Source organism: Colobus angolensis, unplaced genomic scaffold (assembly GCF_000951035.1).
Source record: "Colobus angolensis palliatus isolate OR3802 unplaced genomic scaffold, Cang.pa_1.0 Scaffold624, whole genome shotgun sequence".
NCBI classification, from domain to species: domain Eukaryota; kingdom Metazoa; phylum Chordata; class Mammalia; order Primates; family Cercopithecidae; genus Colobus; species Colobus angolensis.
In genome coordinates this window covers 295560-317963 of record NW_012119866.1, presented here as the reverse complement: position 1 = coordinate 317963, position 22404 = coordinate 295560, and the positions used below count along the sequence as shown (strand labels likewise).

The window sequence follows — 22404 nt, the reverse complement described above, 5'->3', positions numbered from 1 at the left end:
CAAACATATATGGGTAGATATTACAGTGTAAATAGATTTGGTTCATTAGTTAGATTACATTTTTTCATTAAAATTTTCTTCTTTACATTTTTTTTTTCTTTTTTGAGACAGAGTCTCACTCTGTTGCCCAGGCTGAAGTGCAGTGGCATGATCTCGGCTCACTGCAACTTCTGCCTCCTGGGTTCGAGCAATTCTCCAGCCTCAGCCTCCCGAGTAGCTGGACTACAGGCACGTGCCAACACGCCTGGCTAATTTTTTGAATTTTTAGTAGAGATGGGGTTTCATCAAGTTAGCCAGGATTGTCTCGACCTCCTGACCTCGTGATCTGCCCACCTCGGCCTCCTAAGTGCTGATATTACAGGCGTGAGCCACCACGCCTGGCCGGGATTAATGATTTTGAATGTACAATCATGCAACAAAAACTATGAATGTCTTATCGTACTGGAGTGGGTAAGATCATTGCAAGCATGACAGCAAACTCGTGAAGGCGCAAGAAAATTATTTATGAAAGCAGATATAAAATGGGTATTAACATGTTTAATATTTATTTATATGATGGTGAATTTATCTGAAACACATCGTTCCCTTAGAGTAACCTGGAGCTCATATTCTCCAATGCCATTGGAAGTGAAAGAAAGGTTGGGCAGGAGAAAAAGAAAAGTGCTTTGTAAGTTCATTTTCGTTGTCAGGATAGCTTGTGGTTTAGGTTCTCCACAGAGGCAAGAAAACTTTATTCACATAGCAAATGCCCCACCGAGTGCACATGCTGCACAGACCTGTCGCTGTGCGTGTTGTTGCGCATGCGCTTTTCTGCCCACCTTCTGCCCATCTTCTGTCCACGCAGAGCTCTGCAGGGAGAGGTTGTGGCTTCATTCTTTCCGCCATCTTTATTCTTTCTCACTGACCGAGACTCAGCCGGTAGGTCCTCAGAGTGGTCTTCCTGGGAATTCAGTTGTGAGTGAATGTGTGGAGGAGCCAGCGTTAGGACAGGTCCCATGGTAGGGTCCCTGGCTTCGAGGGAAAAGGGCCTCGTGGTCCGGCTTCTCCCAGGTCGCGATGCAGGTACCATTGGCCGGTAATCGTGGCTGGGCTGGAACAAAGGAGGAAGGTGGGCCATGGAGGGGGTAGATCACGTGAAGATGGGGCGAGTGCTGGGGGTGCTGTTAGAGGTGTCTGAGTCCTGAAAACGCCTGAAACTCTCTGAGGGAGGACAGTTTCCGGACTCCTCGTTAGGGATGCAAGAAGGGACAGTGTGGTCGGTAAGGAAGGGGGCTGGGAACTGGGAACGCTGTAGGGTGGTGACTGCGGCCCCGAGGTCTGTAGAGTGCCTGGCAAAGGTGTCCCGTGAGGAACATAACCTTCACTCTGTCGCAACTTCTCACCTCCGCCATGTACCTCATGGGAAGGAATGGGCGAGACTGTTCGTTCCAACAAAACTTGATTTTTTTGGAATCAAGCGGGGTGGGGAGGAGGTGGTGGTGGCCCTAGTATATCAGTGGGACGAAAGCAGCAGTCACTTCAGTTTCAATTCTCTGCCCGTTTTTTCCCTAAATGTCTACATGATGGAGAGTCTAATTGTGAAGGCAACATTCAGAAAAGTCCTCTGTTTTGCTATGGCATTAAGGTGATTTCTATGCCTCTTGGGCTATGACACAAACAAATCTGTCCTTAGTTTGATTGGAAAGCATGAGTACTTATTGCTCTGTGACTTATTTTGACAATATTTTTAAAATTAACAAAATACAAATCACCATTTTGCCATGGAATGTTCATATATATAGCTAAGTTCTTACACACTTTTTCCAAGTAACAATATTTTATTTTCAGTGGGAAATATGAGTGAGCATGTAAGAACAAGATCTCAATCCTCAGAAAGAGGAAATGATCGGGAGTCTTCCCAGCCAGTTGGACCTGTGATTGTGAATCCTTTAACATTTGATGTTTTCTGTTAACACAATTTATTTTAAAAAATATTTTTGAGCGAGTGTACCTGCACTGACACAGGTGTTCCATGTTAATAAAAAATAATGATGGCATCTCATGAAGGCAACTTTGGTTCAGGAATATTATATTCTGGTGTTGCCTGTGTGGATATGGACATTTTACTCTCTCTCTCTATATATATATATCTATTGGAAAATGTCTTTAGATTTATTATTTGATGCACATATGCATTTGTGTGTTTATATTGTTGACTTTTTATTCGCACACACACTTACACCTTTAGGTCCAGCAGCCCACTGAGGAAAAACGTCAAGAAGAGGAAGCACCAACTGAAAATCAGGGTATTGCACCTAGTGGGGAGATCGAAAATGAAGGAGCACCTGCTGTTCAAGGTGAAGGGAGAGTGGAGAATAATGCTTATGGGTGGTGGAGGTATATTTATGCATTATATTTTATGACATACCAGTAACAAGAGGCCAGAAAACATTAGGAAGGAATCTTAAACATTTCCTGCTGCTGCTGTGGGGAGTGGTGGGACAAAGACACATAAAAAGCCACAAAACTTTCCTACCATTTTGATGGAAGCTTTTTATTGATTGGGTATTTGCATAGTTGCTGTAAACCTTTGAGTGTTTTCCAGAGCTCCTGTATGGTTTGTTCAGCCAGTTTCTTTTTTTTGTTTTGTTTTGTTTTATGTTTCTGTGGAAAAATGGCAGCTTGCAGCTTCCTAGTCTGCCATCTGCTGACATCTCATGTATTTTTGTAAGATTTTTTTAACACACATTTATTAATGCTTCCTTATGCTATGTAATGCTAAGTGCTGGAGATGTTAGTTCCAAATTTTTGCCTAAAGCTCATAGTCTAGTTAGACTGACTCAAACAAGTCACTTAGTGAGTGTGATCAGAATAAGAACAAATGACTACAAAAGCTACAAGTAAGTTGTCTAGGGCCAACCTTGGGAAAGGAAAGTGCAGTGTTTGAACATCTCTGCTTTCCTGTTTTTCTGGCAATAGACTCCTGAAATAATTAGCCTACAGGTTTTTATTTCACAATGATGAGGGAATAAATATTATTTCCTCATTCATAGTTCATATTTTAATTCATAGATTGATGACCTTTTTATTTTTAAGGGCCTGATTTGGAAGCTTTTCAACAGGAATTTGCTCTGCTTAAGATAGAGGATGAGCCTGGAGGTGGTTCTGATATCAGGGAGGGGACTCTGCCCACTATTGATCCCACTGAAGTGCTGGAAGCAGGTATGTTATTCAATAAGATGCAAACTATAGGGCTTCTATTTTAATAATATTGTATTTTTTGTGACACAGAGGCAAAATTACTGCTACTTTAGTATCATACTTCACATCTAAAGATTCTTTGAAGGTAGCTCAGACCCCAGATGGCTGCCTTACACACTATCAGAGATAGAGGGCCAGGTTTGGTGGCTAATTCTTTCAATCCCCGCACTTTGGGAGGCCGAGGCAGAAAGATCACTTGAGGCCAGGACTTCAAGAGACAGAGAAAAATTGGGTAAAAGCTAATTGAATTACGATATTAAAGGTATGAAACATGCTATGAGAGTAGATTTTGAGTGTCTTCACAGCTATGTGAAGTAATGCATATATTAATTAGCTTGATTGAGCCATTTTACAATGTATATATATTTTAAAACATCATATTGTATGTGATAAATATATACGATTTCATGTGTCTTTTTTTTCAGTAAATCTTCTTTTTTTTTAATTTTCTTTTTTTTATTATTATACTTTAAGTTCTAGGATACATGTGCATAACGTGCAGGTTTGTTACATATGTATACTTGTGCCATGTTGGTGTGCTGCACCCATCAACTCGTCATTTACATCAGGCTTAACTCCCAATGCAATCCCTCCCCCCTCCCCCCTCCCCATGATAGGCCCCGATGTGTGATATTCCCCTTCCCGAGTCCAAGTGATCTCATTGTTCAGTTCCCACCTATGAGTGAGAAAATGCGGTGTTTGGTTTTCTGTTCTTGTGATAGTTTGCTAAGAATGATGGTTTCCAGCTGCATCCATGTCCCTACAAAGGATGCAAACTCATCCTTTTTTATGGCTGCATAATATTCCATGGTGTATATGTGCCACATTTTCTTAATCCAGTCTGTCACAGATGGACATTTGGATTGATTCCAAGTCTTTGCCATTGTGAATAGTGCTGCAATAAACATACGTGTGCATGTGTCTTTATAGCAGCATGATTTATAATCCTTTGGGTATATACCCAGTAGTGGGATGGCTGGGTCATATGGTACATCTAGATCTAGATCCTTGAGGAATCACCATACTGTTTTCCATACTGGTTGAACTAGTTTACAATCCCACCAACAGTGTAAAAGTGTTCCTATTTCTCCACAGCCTCTCCAGCACCTGTTGTTTCCTGACTTTTTAATGATTGCCATTCTAACTGGTGTGAGATGGTATCTCATTGTGGTTTTGATTTGCATTTCTCTGATGGCCAGTGATGATGAGCATTTTTTCATGTGTCTGTTGGCTGTATGAATGTCTTCTTTTGAGAAATGCCTGTTCATATCCTTTGCCCACTTTTTGATGGGGTTGTTTGTTTTTTTCTTGTAAATTTGCAAACCCACAGCTGATATCATACTGAATGGGCAAAAACTGGAAAAATTCCCTTTGAAAACTGGCACGAGACAGGGATGTCCTCTCTCACCACTCCTATTCAACATAGTGTTGGAAGTTCTGGCTACAGCAATTGGCAAGACAAAGAAATCAAGGGTATTCAGTTAGGAAAAGAAGAAGTCAAGTTGTCCCTATTTGCAGATGACATGATTGTATATTTAGAAAACCCCATCGTCTCAGCCCAAAATCTCCTTAAGCTGATAAGCAACTTCAGCAAAGTCTCAGGATACAAAATTAATGTGCAAAAATCACAAGCATTGTTATACACCAGTAACAGACAAATAGAGAGCCAAATTAGGAATGAACTTCCATTCACAATTGCTTCAAAGGGAAGAAAATACCTAGGAATCCAACTTACAAGGATGTAAAGGACCTCTTCAAGGAGAACTACAAACCACTGCTCAGTGAAATAAAAGAGGACACAAACAAATGGAAGAACATACCATGCTCATGGATAGGAAGAATCAATATCGTGAAAATGGCCATACTGCCCAAGGTAATTTATAGATTCAATGCCATCCCCATCAAGCTACCAATGAGTTTCTTCACAGAATTGGAAAAAACTGCTTTAAAGTTCATATGGAACCAAAATAGAGCCCGCATTGCCAAGACAATCCTAAGTCAAAGAACAAAGCTGGAGGCATCACGCTACCTGACTTCAAACTATACTACAAGGCTACAGTAACCAAAACAGCATGGTACTAGTACCAAAACAGAGATATGGACCAATGGAACAGAACAGAGTCCTCGGAAACAATACCACACATCTACAGCCATCTCATCTTTGATAAACCTGAGAGAAACAAGAAATGGGGAAAGGATTCCCTATTTAATAAATGGTGCTGGGAAAATTGGCTAGCCATAAGTAGAAAGCTGAAACTGGATCCTTTCCTTACTCCTTACACGAAAATTAATTCAAGATGGATTAGTGACTTAAATGTTAGACCTAATACCATAAAAACCCTAGAAGAAAATCTAGGTAATACCATTCAGGACATAGGCATGGGCAAGGACTTCATGTCTAAAACACCAAAAGCAACGGCAACAAAAGCCAAAATTGACAAATGGGATCTGATTAAACTAAAAAGCTTCTGCACAGCAAAAGAAACTACCATCAGAGTGAACAGGCAACCTGCAGAATGGGAGAAAACTTTTGCAATCTACTCATCTGACGAAGGGCTAATATCCAGAACCTACAAAGAACTATTTCTAGATTCTTAATACTCTTGAGAATTGCATCTTTTATGAAAGTTTAAATCCTGTGTTTGAGATGGTATAAAGAGAGAACATGTTGGTACATTGATTTTCTGTCCTGCAGCCTTTCTAACTATGCTTATTAATTTGAAAAGTTTACCTCTATATCCTTTTGGATTTTTAACATACACAATTGTGTAATCTTTTAATAATAACAGGATTTTTTTTGCCATTTTTAACATTATTCCTTTTATTTACTTTTCTCATTTATGGTAGTGGACAGAATTTCCCAGTATAATTTGAATACAGTTGGTGGCTGTAGACATTCTTGTCTTGTTTCTGATCAGAAACAGATCATTTTCCACATTTCACCATAATGGATAGTGTACTTTTCTTATAGGTGCTGCTTATCAGAGTAAACAAGTTCTATTCCTGGTTTACTAAGAGCAGTTATCTTCAGTATATGTCGAATTTTATCAAACGCTTGTAGTGCATCTATTCAGATGATCATAGGTAGTTTTTTTCTTTTTTGACAGGGTCTCACTCTGTCACCCGGGCTGTAGTACAGTGGTACAATCTCAGCTCACTGCAACCTCTGCCTCCTGGGTTCCAGCAATTCTTCTGCCTCAGCCTCTCAAGTAACTGGGATATAGGCGCCCGCCACTGCGCCCGGCTGATTTTTGTATTTTTAGTAGAGATGGGGTTTCACCATCTTGGCCAGGCTGGTCTTGAACTCCTGACTTCATGATCCATCTGCCTCGGCCTCCCAAAGTACTGGGATTACAGGCATGAGTCATGGCGCCCAGCTGGATTTTTTCTTTATTAATTGGTTTATGTGGTGAATTACATTGAAAAGTTTCTACATTACATCTCTGGGCCCCCATTGTCATATTAACAACCCAATAAAACAGTTCTTCAACAAAGGACAAGGACTTCATTCAGAGTGCACAGTGCTTAGGGAATGGCAGGGGATTATATAGGTCAATTATTTCTACCTCGACAGAGGTTTAAGTATATTTCTTTGATCCAAAAATATTTAAAATCTATGGTCCAAATAAAAAATGAGCCTAAATTTAGAGGTATCCCAATTTGCCACAAAATATGTGCGAGGTTCATAGGCTGAGGCAAAGATTCTTGAGTCATATCTATACTGTCTCTTTTTGGCCAAGGCATGAAACAGCCGTGGGTTTCTGTCCTGGTTCTGAAACATCCTGGCTGGAAAACATACTTAATTTGGATCTGCTTCCATATTTCTAAAACAGAAATTTTAATGTGTATACTAAATTACTGCCATTATGAATAAGTGAGCAAACATATATGGGTAGATATTACAGTGTAAATAGATTTGGTTCATTAGTTAGATTACATTTTTTCATTAAAATTTTCTTCTTTACATTTTTTTTAACCTTTACAATTACACTTCTAGCAAGCAATACGGCTTTTGAATTTCAAGTAGGGGATATTAAATTAACTTTTTTGATGAATTTGAGTTAAACTGATTTGAATTTTCATTTTCTTTTTTTCCTTACTGCCTTTTTCTTTCTTAAATTGAATATATTCATTGAATGATGTAGTTGGCATCAGACATGGCATCAATTCTAAAGTTGGTTTGCAAGTTACCCATACCTGACAAAATCTGCCACAAATATTGCTGTGTGCTGAAAACTCTGTCCCTTGAGGTGTGTGATGCCAAGGAAAGTAAGTCAATATTCTGGTTATGCAACACCATACAACTCATTACCAGAGTCTGTCAAGTGGTCAAGCTGTTCCTAAGCAGCACTGCAGTGTCAAACAGACCCAAGTATCACTACTGGTATTATTAGGTTGGCTCGTCACACTTACATCGATTTAACTTGTAAGGTGACAATGAGCTTGATGGATCCAAACATTTTATTAACTTACAGAGAAAGAAAAAGCAAGATCAAATTGTGTTAGCTCCCTGTGTCCCTAGTGCTACAGTATGACACTGAATCAGACGTGCTTGGTGACAGAGAGCCTAGGTGGTAGGTCTGTCTGCCGGTGATGAGCCCATAGCCATACCCTACGATAGTAGGCAGTTTTGTAGCCCACAACTGTACCCTAATTTGGGGCAAGAAGGAACATCCTGTGCCCAACTGAAACTAGGGAGATGGAAGCATAATGGCCTTGTGTCAGGCTCCCGCAATATAGGGAGGTAGGTGAGAAACTGCCTAATTGCAGCCACTTACTGTGCTGCTTTGCTTTCCTTGTGCCAAGAGGAACCACTGGGTATTCTGCCAAGACTCAGCTCAGACTGCAGTTAAGCTTGTATACCAGGGCCTATGTGGCGAGATGCAGAGTTTCCAGGGCACCATAGCAGAGTCGTTCCCCTACAGGGTTTGGCACAAAACAAAAGGCTGTATGTGTGGGACCTTCAAACATAACATCCACAATAATGACTCCAAAGTGAGGGAGATGCTTTCCATTGCCAGGGTCATTATGATAGACATGCACTAATGCCTGCCATATTAAGGAAGTATTTGGGATGCTGGAATTGAAAAGTACTTGCCATGAGGGATACCACACTCTAGTTGGAGAAAGTCACATAAATAGAAAAGCAGTTGAAGAGTAAGAGGAACACAGGCAAGGGGCCCATAAAACAACAACAAAACAGTGAATACCATAGCCTAGAATCAAGAGTCAAAGGGAAAAGAGTGATTGTGAGAGTAAAATCACTAGATTGGACTTCCCATATCCATTGATTACTGGGTTTATATTCTTGATTATTTTTGCCATAAGGTTGAGTGACATTTATGCCTTACACTTATAAATACTAAAATAACCAGATAGGCAGTCTTGATTCAAAAAAATACTGATAGACTGGTCTGTTTTTCAGCCCCGTTGTATATGAGAAGATCAGTGAATTGCCCAATACAGCCCTTAACTGAGGGAAAATCTGACCAGGATGTCCAAGATTTGTTATGAATATAAAAGTAGGAAATGCGACAGTACTAGCCACTTTCAGACAAAGTGTGGGATGAAGGCCACAAAGCCCTGTGTAAGAGAACAGAAGTTTGGAAAGATAGTTCCTGTGATTTGTCATTTGCAATGTATTATTCACAGTAAGCAAATTGCTGGTTTAATAATGGCATATTTGGTTAAGTGAGTAGCATATATTACAAACATGTAGACAAACCAAAACTTGTCTGATAACCTGGGAATCAGGCTCTGGGCATTGGTCTAGAAAGATGCTAAAGACATAGGAATGTTTCATGCAAGATAAGAGTTCTTAGAGCTCAGAGTCTAATGAATAGACAGTCATTCAGAAGATTATGACAATACAAATGTAAAACAAGCAATGACAGGGATGAGCCAGGGGATGCTCAGAACACAGAAGCAGGCCGTGTAAACCCGAGTGGTTGGGAGGAGCTTCTGCCAGGGGATGATGTGTGTGCTCTAGGTAGTTTCAGTGTAAATAACTTTTAATCTCTGTTCGTTATTCCCCTTTTCATAAAAAATATAAATCTCTCCACTTAATCATCTCTATTTTATAGATGAAGTAACTGAGGATCAGAGAAGGTAAGTATCTTATTCAAGTTCAAATCTTTAGCCAGTGGAACAGCCAGTTTTCAGTCCTTTCAGTTCATGTGCACCTTTTATTATATTAGGTTGGTGCAAAAGTAATTGCAGTTTTTGCTATTAAAAGTAATGAAAAATAATGGGAAAAACTGCAGTTACTTTTGCACCAATCTAAATAATCTTTTTGTTCTTAATACTGTTTTATGTTTTAATTAACATTCACATGCTATGTATAGTTTGTTTTGCTTTTCCCATAAATTATTTTTCTTGAATTCATTTGCAGTTGTAGAACTTTATTGCCAAGCAGGTGAAATATTTTTCAAAGTGGACTGTGCCACTTTGCATTCCCACTAGCAGTAAATGAGGGCTATAGTTGTTCCATGCCATCATGAACTCTTGGTATAGTCAATTGTTTGAATTCTGGTCATTCTAATAGTTGTGTAGTGGTATATACTCCTGCTTTTAATTTGCATTGTAATATGTTGAACACATTTTCAGGTGTTCATTTGTCATACATATGTATTCTCTGCTCAAATGCGTTGGACATATTTTATTGGGTTGGATGTCTTGTGTGTGTGTGTGTGTGTGAGAGAGAGAGAGAGAGTGTGTGTGTGTATGTTTTAAGGATTTACTATTTATATTTATTCTTGGTATTATGAAAGTGTACAGTGAAACACTTTTGTCTGAGACTCTTCTCTTGTGCTGGATAATCATGCCCTTCTTTCTTTGGGGGCATTTCTTTGCTTTTTGTAAAATTTTTGAGATGGAGTCTCTCTCTGTGGCCCGGGCTGGAGTGCAGTGGCGTGATCTCGACTCACTGCAACTTCCGCCTCCTGGGTTCAAGCAATTCTCTGCCTCAGTCTCCCGAGTAGCTGGGATTATAGGCGCCCACCATCATGCCCGGCTAATTTTTGTATTTTTAGTAGAGACAGAGTTTCACCATCTTGGCCAGGCTGTCTCGAACTCCTGACCTCATGATCCACCCGCCTCGGCCTCCCAAAGTGCTGCGATTACAGGCGTGAGCCACCGCACCCGGCCTTCTTTGCATTATTTCTCTGATAATTTCTTTTGCCTCTTTCTCTTTTCTCAGTATCCAGAGATTTTCTTAATCTAAATCTATATCACCTTTATTAAAACTTTTAAAATTGTTTCATTTCTGTCTTTCATTGAATGCTTTTTTATTTGCTACCTAATTTCTAAGAGACTTTAAAACTACTTTTTCTTAATTGATAGCTGAAATGTAAGTATACAGCTTAACCAATTGAGCTCTCCTGTTGATACTAAAGTGAAGGCAACTTCCTAAAACATATTGGATACTCATTTTTTTCCTCTACTATGGAAGGATGTACACAGCACTGGAGTTGTAGGAGTTGTATGTTGCCCATAGACTTGCAAGCACTGCTACACTCCCCCCACCCCACCCCGCCACCAACTTTGACAACAACCTAAATTTTTTTTTGAAAAGGATAAAAGATAGCCCATAGGGAGTAGGGATTCTTAAGTTGTACTGACTTTGGTTGGAGTGCTTTGAATGAACTAAGTTCAATTTGGGGCACGCTGAAACTCAGGGAAAACTGATTTCTGCTGTTCTCTCCAAGTCATCTGATGACTGTCTTTGATCCAGAAATTTGGGTATGGAAGCACTCAAAGGGAAGACAGAAAACTTGGGCAATGAGTGAAGATGGAGAGATTATTGTTTTCTCCACAGAGAAAGATAAACCCATAAAGTCTGGTCTGTTTATTCTCAAGTCTACCCATTAAAGGTGATTGAAAATGTTTTCCTGTTGCTCAAGCTTTGGATCATAGACTTTTGTGAGGAACTGTGTGGCTGGGTCAGAAGCCATACTGAAGATGGATGTCAGCCCCTCAACCTCCATCAGCCAGGGATCCTTGAGGTCTAAGAGATATTTATTTCAGCTGCTGAGATCGTCTTCTGTGGGTGAGGAAAGTAATTATACAAATTAGTCTATGACACAGAGAAACAAAACCTCAGGAGGACCAGAGATTACCAGATGTGTTTGTTGGGCAACGCGAGGCTAAGAATCCAATGATGAGGCAGTAGCCCCTCCATGTTGCTTGGTACCAGACAGCTCAGGTCAATCAGAGTCATAGGTACCTAAAATTCCAAGATTCACAGGATAAGAATTTGCTGCAGTTGTGTGTAAGGGGGACTCCTCCTTCACAAAATGTCTGCTTTGGTGGTACTGGTAACAGCCATTGTTTAATTTTCCACTGCTGCTTTTTTCACTTAATTCAACAGTTCTTAAGCCAAACCTTTACCAATGACTCCTCAGCTTTGAATACTGAAACCTGTTCCTGCAGGGTAACCCGACTGAGGTATGTTGTCTTCCTGAACATGCCATCCAACACTCTTAGTTATTCCAGAATAAAGATTGTGTGGTTCCAAGCATACCATGGATTTGCTGGCATGAGATGCTTTGATGTGCAATAGTTCAATCAGCTGGGTCACATCTGAATTACTTTGTAGTGCCTCAGTTTACTATATGACATTATTTTTAGTATTGAGGCATAATTCAATTACAGAAAAATTCACTTTTTTGTTCTACAGTTTGAGTTTTGACAAATGCATGCAGTATATAAGTACTACCACAATCAAGCTATAGAATAGTTCTATGATTCCAAAATTTTGTCTTCTGCCCTTTTTAAGTGAACCTCTTCCTCTGTCTCTATCCACTGACAACCACTGATCTGTTTTCCAACACTATAGTTTGACCTTTTGTAGAATCATATAAATAAAATTATAGAGTATTTAATTTTTCACACCTGGCTTCTTTTACATTTCTTTTACTTTTCGCTATCCAGCATGAGATTCATTCATGCTGTCTATCAGTACTTTGTTCCCCTTTATTGATGAGTAGTATTTCTCTGTATGAATTTAACACTATTTGATTAAAGGACAAATTGAAGGACACTTTATTTGTTTCCTTTCTTGGAGATAAAACCACTGTAAAGATCCATAACATGGTTTGAATATTTGTCTCCTCCAAATCTCATGTTGAAATGTGATTCCCAGTATTGGAGATGGGCTATGATGGGAGGTGATTGGATCATGGAGGCAGATCCCTCCTGAATTGTTTAGCACCATCCCTTTGGTGATAAGTGAGTTCTTGTTCAGTTCACACGAGATATGATTGTTTAAAAGTCTGGGACCTCCTCCCACTCACTCTATTGATGCCTCTCACCATGTGTTATGCCTGCTCTCTCTTTGCCTTCTGCCATGATTGTAAGCTTCCTGAACCTTCCCTGGAAGCAGATGTGGGCACCAGGCTTTCTGTATAGCCTGCAGAACCATGGGCCAATTAAACCTCCTTCCTTTATAAATTACCCAACCTCAGGCATTTCTTTATAGCAATGTAAAAATGGCCTAACACAGAAAATTGGGGGGGGGAGTGGGGCATTGCCATAAAGATAACTGAAAATGTAGAAGTGGCTTTGGAACTGGGTAATGGGCAGAGGTCGGAAGTGTTTGTAGGTCTCAGAAGAAGACAAGAGGACAAGGGAACATTCAGAACTTCTTAGATATTTGTTAAGTGATTGTAACCAAAATGCTGATAGAAATATGCACAGTGAAGGCCAGGCTGATAACGCCTTAGATGAAAATGAGGACGTTATTGGGAAGCGGATCAAAGGTCACCCTTGTTACACCCTAGCAGAAAACTTGGCTACATTGTGTCTATGCTATAGGGATTTGTGGAAGTTCGAACTTAAAAGTGATGACTTAGGGTATCTGGTGGAAGAAATTTCTAAGCAGCCAAGTGTTCAATATGTGGCCTGACTCTTTCTCACAACATATGATCAGATACAAAAGCAAATAAATGACTTAAAGTTGGAACTTATATTTAAAAGGGAAATAGAACATAAAACTTTGGAAAATTTACAGTCTGGCCATGTAGTAGAAGAGGAAAGACCATTTTTCAGGAGATAACATAAACAGGCTGTGGAGCAGCCACTTGCTAGAGAGGTTAACATAGCTAAAAGGGAGCCAAGTGCTAATGTCCAAGACAATGGTAAAATGCCTTGAAGGCATTTCAGAGATCTTGGAGACAACTCCTGCCATCACAGGCCCAGAGACTTAGAAGGAAAGAATGATTTGTTGGCCTGGTCCCAGGTCCTGCTGCCCTGTGCAGCTTCAGGACACTGCTTCCTACATCCTGGCTGCTCCAGCTCCAGCCTCAGTGAAAAGAGCCTCAGATACTGCTCAGACCACTGTTTTGGAGAGCACAAAGTGCCACAAGCCTTGGTGGTTTCCATGTGGTGTTAAGTCTGTGGGTACACAGGATACAAGACTGAAGGAAGCTTGGCAGCTTCCCTCTAAATTTCAGAGGATGTACAAGAAAGTCTGGCTGCCTAGACAGAAGCCTGCCACAGAAACAGAGCCCTCACAGAAATCTAGGGTAGTGCAGAGGAGAAATGTGGGGTTAGAGTCCTCCCCTCACAGAATCCCCACCAGAGTACTGCCTAGTAGAGTTCTGTAAAGGAGACTGCCACCCTCCAGACCCCAGAATGGTAGAGCCACCAGCAGCTTGCATGCTGAGCCTGGAAAAGCTTCAGGCACTCAGCTCCAACTCATTAACATAGCCACAGGAGCTGCAACCTGCAAGCCACAGGGGTGGAGATATCTAAGGCTTTGGGAGCCCACCACTTGCAGCAGTGTGTCCTGGATGCTGGACATGGAGTCAAAGGAGGTTATTTTGAAGCTTTGAGATTTAATGACTGCCCTGCTGGGTTTCAGACTTACTTAGGGCCTGTAGCCCCCTTTTTTGTCCCATTTCCCCATTTTGGTATGGGAATGTATACCCAATACCTGGTACCACCATTGTATCTTGGGAGTAAATAAATTTTTTTTTTTTTTTTTTTATCTCACAGGCTCATAGGTGGAAGGAACTCATCTCCAGATGAAACGTGGTACTTGGGACTTTTGAGTTAATGCTGGAATGAGTGAAGACTTTGGGAGACTATTGTGAAGGCATGATTATATTTTGAAATGTGAGAAGGACGTGAAATTTGAGGGGCTAGAGGGGGGATGATATGGTTTTAATGTTTATCCCCTCTAAATCTCATGTTGAAATGTGATTCCCAGTGTTGGAGGTGGACCCTGGTGGGAGGTGATTAGATCATTGAGGCAGATGCCTCATGGATTGTTTAACACTTATCCCCCTTGCCCCCTTGGTGATAAGCAAGTTCTCACTCAGTTCATACAAGATGTGGTTATTTAACAGTCCAGGATCTCCCCACTTTGTTCTCTTGCTCCCTCTTGCCATGTGATATGCCTGTTCCTTCTTTGCCTTCCAACATGATTATAAGTTTCCTGAGGCCTCCCCAGAAGCAGATGCTAGCACCATGCTTCCTGTGCAGCCTGTAGAACTGTGGGCCAATTAAACCTATTTTCATTATAAATAACTCAGCCTCAGGTATTATGGCAACACAAAAATGGTCTAAATCTATCTGTGAGATTTTTGGAGACATAAGTTTTCTCCTTTTTGAATAAATATCTAGGAGAAGGATTGCTAGATCATATAACAAGTGTATATTTCAGTCTATGCAATGAATTGAATGTGTCCCCACTGAATTCATATGTTGAAATCTCAATGGAATGGTATTAAAAGATGGGATATTTGGGAGGTAATTAGGTATTGAGGGTGGGACCCTCATGAATGGGATTAGTGCCCATATAAAAGGGACCCTAGGGAGCTCTATTACCCTCTTTCCACCATCTGAGTTTATGGTCAGAAGTCAACTGTCTGAAACCCAGAAGAAAGCTTTGACCAGAACTCTAACATCCTGGCATCCCAATCTCAGACTTGTAGTCCCTAGAACTGTGAGAAGTAAGTTTCTGTTGTTTATAAGCCATCTACTCTATGATACTTTGTTATAGCAACCTGAATGGACTAAGACAGTTTATTAGAAATTGGCAAACTGTTTTCCAAAGTGTCTGTGTCATTTTACATTCCCACCAGCAATGTGTAAGAGTGTTAGTTACACTGTATCCTAGGTAGTACTTGGTATTGTCAGTTTTTTTTTTTAAAAAAGTTTTCTTCACATTTTAGGTGTTGAGAGATTTTAATATTAATGGATGTTGAATCTTATTAAATGCTTTCTTTTCTCATTTACTGAGATTATCATATAACATGCAAATATGAACCAACCCTGAATTTTCAGTATAAGTCTCATTTCCTCATTGTATTTTTGTATTTTTAATATATTGCTGGATTCAGTTAGCCAATATTTTTGAGAATTTTTGTGTGCATATTCCTAAGAAATATTGTGTGTAGTTTCATTTATTTGTAATGTCTTTTATTGTTTTAGTATCACAGTAATGATGGATTCATAAAATTAGTTGGGAAGCATATTAGGGTTTTCTAGAGGGACAGAACTAATGGGATAGATGTATATAGGAAGGAAAGCTTATTAAAGAGTATTGACTCACACAATCACAAGGTAAAACCCCACAATAGGCCATCTGTCTGCAAGCTGAGGAGCAAGGAAGCCAGTCTGAGTCCAAAAATCTCAAAAATAGGGAAGCCAACAGTGCAGCCTTCAGTCTGTGGCTGAAGACCCAAGAGCCCCTGTCAAACCACTGATGTAAGTCTGAGTACAAAAGCTGAAGAACTTGAAGTCTGATGTTTAAGGGCAGGAAACATTCAGCATGGGAAAAAGATGAAGGCTGGAAGACTCAGCAAGTTCACTCCTTCCACCTTCTTCTGCCTGCTTTATTTTCTAGCTGCACTGGCAGCTGATTAGATGGTGCCCACCCAGATTGAGGGTGTGTCTGTCTGTCCCAGTCCACTGACTCAAATGTTAACCTCCTTTGGCAACACCCTCACAGACACGCCTAGGAACAATACTTTGCATCCTTCAGTCTAATCAATTTGACACTCTATATTAATCATCACAGGAAATATTTTTGTCTGTTCCATTTTCTTGAAGAGTTTGGATGAATTGTCAATATTTCTTCTTTAGGGATTTAACAGAAGCCATTTATGCCTGACATTATTTTGCTGGGACTTCAAAAAATGTGGATTCACAGAAAGAGGTTGAAACCCTAAATAGACAAAAATCAACTTCTGAAATGAAATCAGCAATAAAGAACCAACCAACTAAAAAATGCTCTGGATCACGTAGACAGTTACATTCTACCAGATGTACAAAGAAGAACTGATACCAATCCTACTGAAACTATCCCAAAAAAATCGAGGAGGAGGAGGGTTAACTCCCTCACTCATTCTATGAAGCCAGCATCAGCCTGATACCAAAATTTTGCAGAGACACAATGAAAAAAGAGAAATTCAGACCATTAGTCCTCATGAACATAGATGCAAAAGTCCTCAACAAAATACTAGGAAATCAAATGCAACAGCACATCAAAAAGTTAATACACCATGATGAAGTAGGCTTTATTCCTGGAATGCAAGGCTGGTTCAACATATGCAGATTAATAAATACGATTCACTACATAAACAGAACTAAAAACAAAAACCATATGATCATCTCAATAGATGCAGAAAAAGGTTTGATAAAATCCAACATCACTTCATGATAAAAATTCTATAAATGTACTAGGCATCAAAGGAACATATCTCAAAATAATAAAAGCAATCTATGACAACCCTACATCCAATGTAATATTGAATGAGGAAAAGCTGAAACATTCCTCCTGAGAACTGGAAAAAGACAAGGATGCCTACTTTCTCTACTCCTATTCAACATAAATACTGGAAGTCCTAGACAGAGCAATCAGGAAAGAGAAAGAAAGAAAAGGCATCTGAATAGGAAAAGAAGTCAAACTATTTATCTTCAGTGACAATATAATTCTATACCAAGAAAATCCTAAAGACTCTGCCAAAATGCTCCTAGGATTCATAAATGACTTTCGTAAAGTTTCAGGATACAAATTCAATGTACAAAATATCAGTAGCATTTCTATACACCAGCTTCTAGGCTGAGAGTGAAATCAAGAACACAATCCCACTAACAATAGCCACAAAGAAAATGAAATACCTAGGAATACAGCTAACCAAGGAGGTGAAGGATCTCTACAAGGAAAACTAAAAAAACACTGCTGAAAGAAATCAGAGATGACACAAATAAATGGAAAAACATTCCATGCTCATGGATTGGAAGAATCAATGTTGTAAAAGTGGCCATAATTCCCAAAGCAATTTGCAGTTTCATTGCTACTGCTAACAAACTATCGATATTCTTCACAGAATTTTTAAAAAGTATTCTAAAATTCTTATGTAACAAACAAAGAGCCTGAATAGTCAAAAAAATTCTAAGCAAAAAGAACAGAGCCAGAGGCCAGAGACATCACACTACTGACTTCAAACTGTACTATAAAGTGACAGTAACCAAAACAGCATTGTACTTGTACAAAAACAGACACATAGATTAATGGAACAGAATAGAAAACTCAGTAAAATAGCCTCACACCTACAACCATTTGATCTTTGACAAAGTCTACAAAAACAAGCAATGGGGAAAAGAGTCCTTATTTAATAAATGGTGCTGGGATAACTGACTAGGCATATGCAGAATATTGAAGCTGTACTTCTATCTTTCACCATATACAAAAATTAACTCAAAATGAACTAAAGATTTAAATATAAGACCTCAAACTATAAAAATCCTGGAAGACAACCTAGGAAATACTCAACACTGATTTTTGCAAAGAATTTTTGGCTGAGCCTCCAAAAACAATTGCAACAAAAACAAAAATAGATGAGTGGGACCTAATTAAAGTAAATATCTTTTGCGCCGTAAAATAAACTATCAACAGAGCAAATAGACAACTTACAGCATGAGAGAAGATATTTATAAACTATGCATCTGACAAAGGCCTAATATCCAGAATCTATAGGGAACTTAAAGAAATTAACAAACAAAAACCAAATAATCCCATTAAAAATGGGCAAAGAACATGAACAGATAATTCTCAAAAGAAGACACACAAGTGGCCAACAAACATGAAAAAATGCACAGCATCACTAATCATCAAAGAAATGCAAATCAAAACCACAATGATATACCTACCATCTCACACCAGTTGGAATGGCTGTTTTTTAAAAATTGAAAACAAACAAAGATACTGATGAGGCTTTGAAAGAAAAGGAATGCTTATACAATGTTGGTATGATTGTAAATTAGACCATCCATTGTGGAAAGCAGTCTGAAGATTTCTCAAAGAAATTAAAACAGAACTACCATTTGACCCAGGAATTCCATTACTTGATATATACCCTATAGAAAATAAATCATCATATCGAAAAGATACATGCATTCATATATTCATCACTGCACTATTTACAATAGCAAAGACATGAAATCAACCTGGGTGCTCCTCAATGGTAGATTGGATAAAGAAAATGTGGTACATATACACCATGGAATACTATGCACTATATAAAGAATGAAATATCACCTATACAGCAACATGGATGCATCTGGAGGCCATAATCCTAAGCAGAGTAGCACAAGAACAGAAAACCAAACACCGCATGTTCTTATTTATAAGTGGTAGCTAAGCATTGAGCACACATCATCATAAGTACGGGAACAATAGACACTGTGGACTACAAAAGGGTGGGGTTGGGTGTAAAAAAGTATGTATTGAATACTGTGCTCACTACCAGGTGACAGAAACCCTACTCCAAATGTGAGCATCATGCAATATTCCCATGTAACAAATCTGCACATGTACCTGTTGCATCTAAAATAAAACTTGAAATTAAAAAAATATGGATTCAAATAATTTAGTAGATCTGGGTATTCTGAGGTTTTTTTTCTTGTGAGCCTTGATAATACTGTGTCTTTTAAGGATTTGTTTTTAGTTTTATTGAAGTTGTTGAATTTATAGGCATAAAAGTGTTTGTATTATCCCTTTTTTATAGTTTAATGTCTGCCAAGTCTATTGAGATGCCTTCCCTACTACATTTATGATACTGATAATTTATTACCTCTAGGTTTTTTGTTTCTTTGAGGAAATTACTCTAGCTGGAGTTTTATTAATTTTGTCAATCTTTCCAAGGAATAGCTTTTAGCTTAATTGATTTTCTTTTCTTTTTTTAAATTATACTTTAAGTTATGGGATACATGTGCAGAACGTGCAGGTTTGTTACATAGGTATACGTGTGCCATGGCGGTTTGCTGCACCCATCAACCCATCATCTAGGTTTTAAGCCCCACATGCATTAGGTATTTGTCCTAATGCTCTCCCTCTCCTTGTCCCCCACCCCAGGACAGGCCCCAGTGTGTGATGTTTCCCTCCCTGTGTTCATGTGTTCTCATTGTTCAACTCCCACTTATGAGTGAGAACATGTGGTGTTTGGTTTTCTGTTCCTGTGTTAGTTTGCTTTCCTGTTTGAAGTGTCTCTTGACCCCTGCTGGGAGGGCTCTCCCAGTCAGGAGGCACGGGGATCAGGGACCCACTTGAGGAGGCTGTCTGTCCCTCAGCAGAGCTCGAGTGCTGTGCTGGGAGATCTGCTGCTCTCTTCAGAGCTGGCAGGCAGGAACGTTTAAGGCTGCTGAAGCTGTGCCCACAGCCACCCCTTCCCTCAGGTGCTCTATCCCAGGGAGATAGGAGTTTTATCTATAAGCCCCTGACTTGGGCTGCTGCCTTTCTTTCAGAGATGCTCTGCCCAGAGAGGAGGAATCTAGAGAGGCAGCCTGCCTACAGGGTCTTTGCACCCCACTGTGGTGGGCTTTGCTCAGTCCAAACTTCCTGGTGGCTTTACACTGTGAGGGGAAAACTGCTTACTGAAGCCTCAGTAATGATGGATGCCCCTCTCCCAACCAAGCTTGAGTGTCCCAGGTCGACTTCAGACTGCTGTGCCGGCAGCGAGAATTTCAAGCCAGTGGATCTTAGCTTGTTGGGCTAAGATCAATAAGGTGGGAGGTGGGATCCACTGCACAAGACCACTCAGCTCCCTGGCTTCAGCCCCCTTTCTAGGGGAGTGAACGGTTCTGTCTTGCTGGTGTTCCAGCCAACACTGGGGTACAAAAAAATAACTCCTGCAGCTAGCTCGGTGTCTGCCCAAATGGCTGCCCAGCTTTGTGCTTGAAACCCAAGGCCCTGGTGGTGTAGGCACCCAAGGGAATCTCCTGGTCTGTGGGTTGTGAAGACTGGGAAAAACATAGTATCGGGGCCAGATAGCTCTGTCCCTCACAGCACAGTCCCTCATGGCTTCCCTTGGCTAGGGGAGGGAGTTCCCCAACCCCTTGTGCTTCCCAGGTGAGGCAATGCCCCACCCTACTTCTGCTTGCTCTCCATGGGCTGCATCCACTGTCTAACCAGTCCCAATGAGATGAGCTGGGTACCTCAGTTGGAAATGCAGAAATCACCTGCCTTGTGCATTGGTCTGTTGGTCTTGCTGGGAACTGTAGACCAGAGCTATTCATATTTGGTCATCTTGCCTGGATGGCCACATTTTTAAAATCCATTTATCTGTTGATGGACGCAGATTACTTCCAAATCTTAGCTATTGTGAACAATGCTGCAGCAAACATGCAAGTGTAGCTATTCCCTCCATGTACTGATTTCCTTTCTTTTGGGTATATTTCCAGCAGTGGGATTGCTAGATCATATGGTAGCTCTATTTTTAGTGTTTTGTTTGTTTGTTTGTTTTGTTTTTTGTTTGCTTTGATGGAGTTTCACTGTGTCTTCCAGGCTGGAGTGCAGTGGCACAATCTCGGCTCACTGCATTCTTCACCTCCTGGGTTTAAGCAATTCTCTGCCTCAGCCTCCCGAGTATCTGGGGTTTCAGGCACCCACTACCATACCCAGCTAATTTTTTTTTTTTGTATTTTTAGTAGAGTCGGAGTTTCACCATCTTGGCCAGGCTGATCTTGAACTCCTGACCCTGTGATCCACCCACCTCAGCCTCCCAAAGTGCTGGAATTACAGGTGTGAGCCACCGCACCTGGCCTACTTTTACTTTTTTGAGGAACCGCCAAACTCTTCTCCATAGTACTTGCACCAGTTTATATTCCCACCAACAGTGTATAAGCGTTCCCTTTTCTTCACATTCTCTCCAGTATTTGTTATTGCCTGTCTTTTGGATATTAGCCATTTTAAGTGGGGTGAGATGATAACTCATTGTACTTTTTATTTGGATTTGTCTGGTGATCAATGATGTTGAGCACCTTTTCGTGTGCCTGTTTGCCATTTGTATGTCTTCTTTTAAAAAATGTCTATTCAAATCATTTTTGGTTGGATTATTAAATTTTTTCCCATAAAGTTGTTTGAGCTCCTTGTATATTATGGTTATCCCTTGTCAGATGAGCTGTTTGCAGATATTTAGTTTTCTCCTATTCTGTGGGTTGTCTTCTCACTTTATTGATTGTATCCTTTACTGTGCAGAATTTTTTTTAACTTAATGGGATCCCATTTGTCCATGTTTGCTTTGGTTACTGTGTTTGTGGGGTATTGCTCAAGAAGTGTTCATCCAGACCAACATCCTAGAGATATTTCCTTATGTTTTCTTGTAATAGTTTCATACTTTAAAGTCTTAGTTGTAAGTCTTTAATCCCTTTTGATTCGATTTTTGTATATGGCAAAAGATAGGGGTATAAGTTTCATATTTTGTTCTGCATATGGATATCTAGTTTTCCCAGCACAACTTATTGAAGAGACTGTCTTTTCCCCAGTGCATGTTCTTGGCACCTTTGTTGAAAGTGACTCCACTGTAGATGTGTAGATTTGCTTCTGGGTTCTATATTCTGTTACATAGCCATTGCTCTATGTGTGTGTTTTTATGCCCGCACCATGTTGTTTTGGTTACTATAGCCCTGTTACATAATTTGAAGCCAGGTAATGTGATTCCTCCAGTTTTGTTCTTTTTCTTAGGATAGCTTTGGCTATTCTGGGTCTTTTGTAGTTTTACATAAATTTTAGAATTGTTTTTTCCATTTCTTTGAAGAATGTCAGTGGTATTTTGATAGAGATTGCATTGAATCTCTAGATTGCTTTTGTTAGTATGGACTTTTTTTTTTTTTATTATACTTTAAGTTCTAGGGTACATGTGCATAACGTGCAGGTTT

General features: G+C 39.9%; 1 protein-coding gene and 1 pseudogene across 2 annotated transcripts in view; both read left to right on the top strand.

Moving 5' to 3' along the window:
- The first annotated feature begins 828 nt into the window (after window positions 1-828).
- Window positions 829-22404, top strand: part of LOC105527441 — a 95047-nt pseudogene continuing 73471 nt past the window's right edge. The window contains exon 1 of the transcript XR_001004228.1: window positions 829-918. The product of XR_001004228.1 is annotated as a putative G antigen family E member 3 (transcript). The remainder of the gene's footprint in view (window positions 919-22404) is intronic.
- On the top strand, window positions 868-11249 carry PAGE5 (P antigen family, member 5 (prostate associated)). The gene is made up of 5 exons (XM_011963775.1): window positions 868-1108; window positions 1828-1919; window positions 2228-2336; window positions 3076-3201; window positions 11098-11249. The coding sequence occupies exons 1-5, from the start codon at window positions 1057-1059 to the stop codon at window positions 11247-11249; spliced, it is 531 nt and encodes a 176-aa protein (XP_011819165.1). The 5' UTR covers window positions 868-1056.

Excerpts from the sequence above, each read along its gene's own strand:
- PAGE5 (XM_011963775.1), top strand. The coding sequence starts at position 1,057 with ATGCAGGTACCATTGGCCGGTAATCGTGGCTGGGCTGGAACAAAGGAG. Across the intron at positions 1,109-1,827 it reads GGCTGGAACAAAGGAGGAAG|TGGGAAATATGAGTGAGCAT; the intron begins GTGGGCCATGGA and ends TTTTATTTTCAG. Across the intron at positions 1,920-2,227 it reads AGCCAGTTGGACCTGTGATT|GTCCAGCAGCCCACTGAGGA; the intron begins GTGAATCCTTTA and ends TTACACCTTTAG.